General features: G+C 45.3%; 1 protein-coding gene across 1 annotated transcript in view; it reads right to left on the bottom strand.

Annotated features, from left to right (window-relative positions):
* The window catches only part of IFRD1 (interferon related developmental regulator 1), a 97,354-nt gene extending 96,219 nt beyond the window's left edge, over positions 1 to 1,135 (bottom strand). The window contains exon 1 of the mRNA XM_015820013.1: positions 597 to 1,135. Coding sequence (XP_015675499.1) covers positions 597 to 645 — 49 coding nt within the window. The 5' untranslated portion in view covers positions 646 to 1,135. The remainder of the gene's footprint in view (positions 1 to 596) is intronic.
* Positions 1,136 to 1,762: the final 627 nt, after the last annotated feature.

The raw sequence follows: 1,762 nt of genomic DNA, 5'->3' as shown, positions 1-1,762 counted from the left end.
ATAGTGTATATATAGTGCTATATATATAGTGCTATCAGTCATATATATATATAGTGTATATATAGTGCTATATATATAGTGCTATCAGTCATATATATAGTGTATATATATATAGTGCTATATATATCCGTTGACCACCACTACTGAGACCATTACTCGTGGCAGAAGCAAATTAAAAGTAAGTTTAGTTTTACAAATAAAAATAAAAGTTCAATTGAAGTAATACTCTGGAACAATATCTTGAATTCCTACATGAATTACAGCGAACAGGATTCAGGTGTCGCTGTTTCACATTTCTAGCCTCCCGGGACACCAGGCCACACTGTCTAACTTGGACACGCCATGGAAAGACAGTGCAGGGCCGAGTCCAAGGCGTCGCCCACATCCGCGGCCAAGTACCACCCTCCATCTACGAAGAAACACACGCTGCGGGCCTGCAAGCCGGGCTTCCCCCCTCCCTCACTCCTCTATAGCACAAGCTAATAGGAGCCGCAGTTCAGACCTGGCCGCCCAGTCATTGAGAACGAAGCAGCACAAAACTACACTACCCAGAATGGCTTGCGGCGGCGGCAGCGTGCAAGCGCCAATCCATTCACCTGATGTTCCGCGCGGGGTTCCCCCTCCTCGCCGCTTCAACTTGGGCATGGCAGCGGCCTACAACGGTAGTATCTCCGCGCGACTTCTAATGGCGCTCCGGCACCGAGGTCTCGGTCTCTGGTTTTACTTTCTTCCCTTCGTCGGGCGGCAGTGACAATCAGCGGATGGAAGACCAGGAGCGCTTTTTACTATAGAATTGTCTTTCAGAGGCCGGCTTCCCGGACCGAGGCAACTGATGCGATTGAGGAAGGCAGTTGATAAACAAAGCTGCTGCAGCGGTAGAAATCCCCGTGGATGCCCGTAAACGGAATCGATACATCTTTCTCCTCTCAGATGCCTGGAACTAAAGGCGCAGGGCGGCTACCGACGCGACTTTTATACAAAGCGACAGAGGCGGGCTCAATGATATTTAAGGTGTGGCTTTAAAATAGCCAATAGAACCCATCGTTCTAGTGACATTTCAGCGGGAGATCGTGCGTGAATGTCCAGCCTCTGTAGTTTTCCATTCTGTTCGCTAATGACTGCTTTTGTTTACAGGGCGACGACTTGCGTCGATTTTTCCCCTGTGGACGGAAGTTTCTATGCAGCTTTGCATTCTGGGAAGTATAGTTTGTAGCCTTGGAGCCATTAAGGTGGACAAAGTTCTCATGTCGCCGGTCTCGCTTCTACCCGTGTCCTGGTATGACCTTTTGAAAGCAAGAAGGGAGAACCTCGCCGACGCGGTGTGGATGGTTCCCAGTTTTTCTCTGCTCCAGCAACTCCCGGAAAGCTGCTTAGGGTAATTACAAGGATGTGTGTGGATGTCTGCATTGTAGTCATAGCGCCCTCTCAGAAGTGACAATATGAGAAACTAAATAACTGCAACCAGTATAAAGTAAAAAAATTAGAAAAGAAAAAGGAAAAAAAAATATTTTACAGAATATTAAATTGTTGCTACATATACATGCGGGATTTTGATCATCATATCATAACATGAATTTATTATCAGTATTTCTCCTCGTTACAAAAGAACTACACTAATCAGAATGGCTTACAGCAGCCACATCTAGAATACTGCAACCAGTTTTGGTCTCCACACTATAAAAAAGATGTTGAGACTCTAGAAAGAGTGCAAAGAGCAACAAAGACGATTTATTTATTTATTTATTAAATTTATATACCGCCC

The sequence above is a fragment of the Protobothrops mucrosquamatus genome, unplaced genomic scaffold, assembly GCF_001527695.2.
Source record: "Protobothrops mucrosquamatus isolate PMUCROS unplaced genomic scaffold, P.Mucros_1.0 scaffold1041, whole genome shotgun sequence".
In the NCBI taxonomy this organism is placed as follows: domain Eukaryota; kingdom Metazoa; phylum Chordata; class Lepidosauria; order Squamata; family Viperidae; genus Protobothrops; species Protobothrops mucrosquamatus.
The sequence above is the reverse complement of the archived record's forward strand: the minus strand, read 5'-3'. Positions and strand labels throughout refer to the sequence as shown.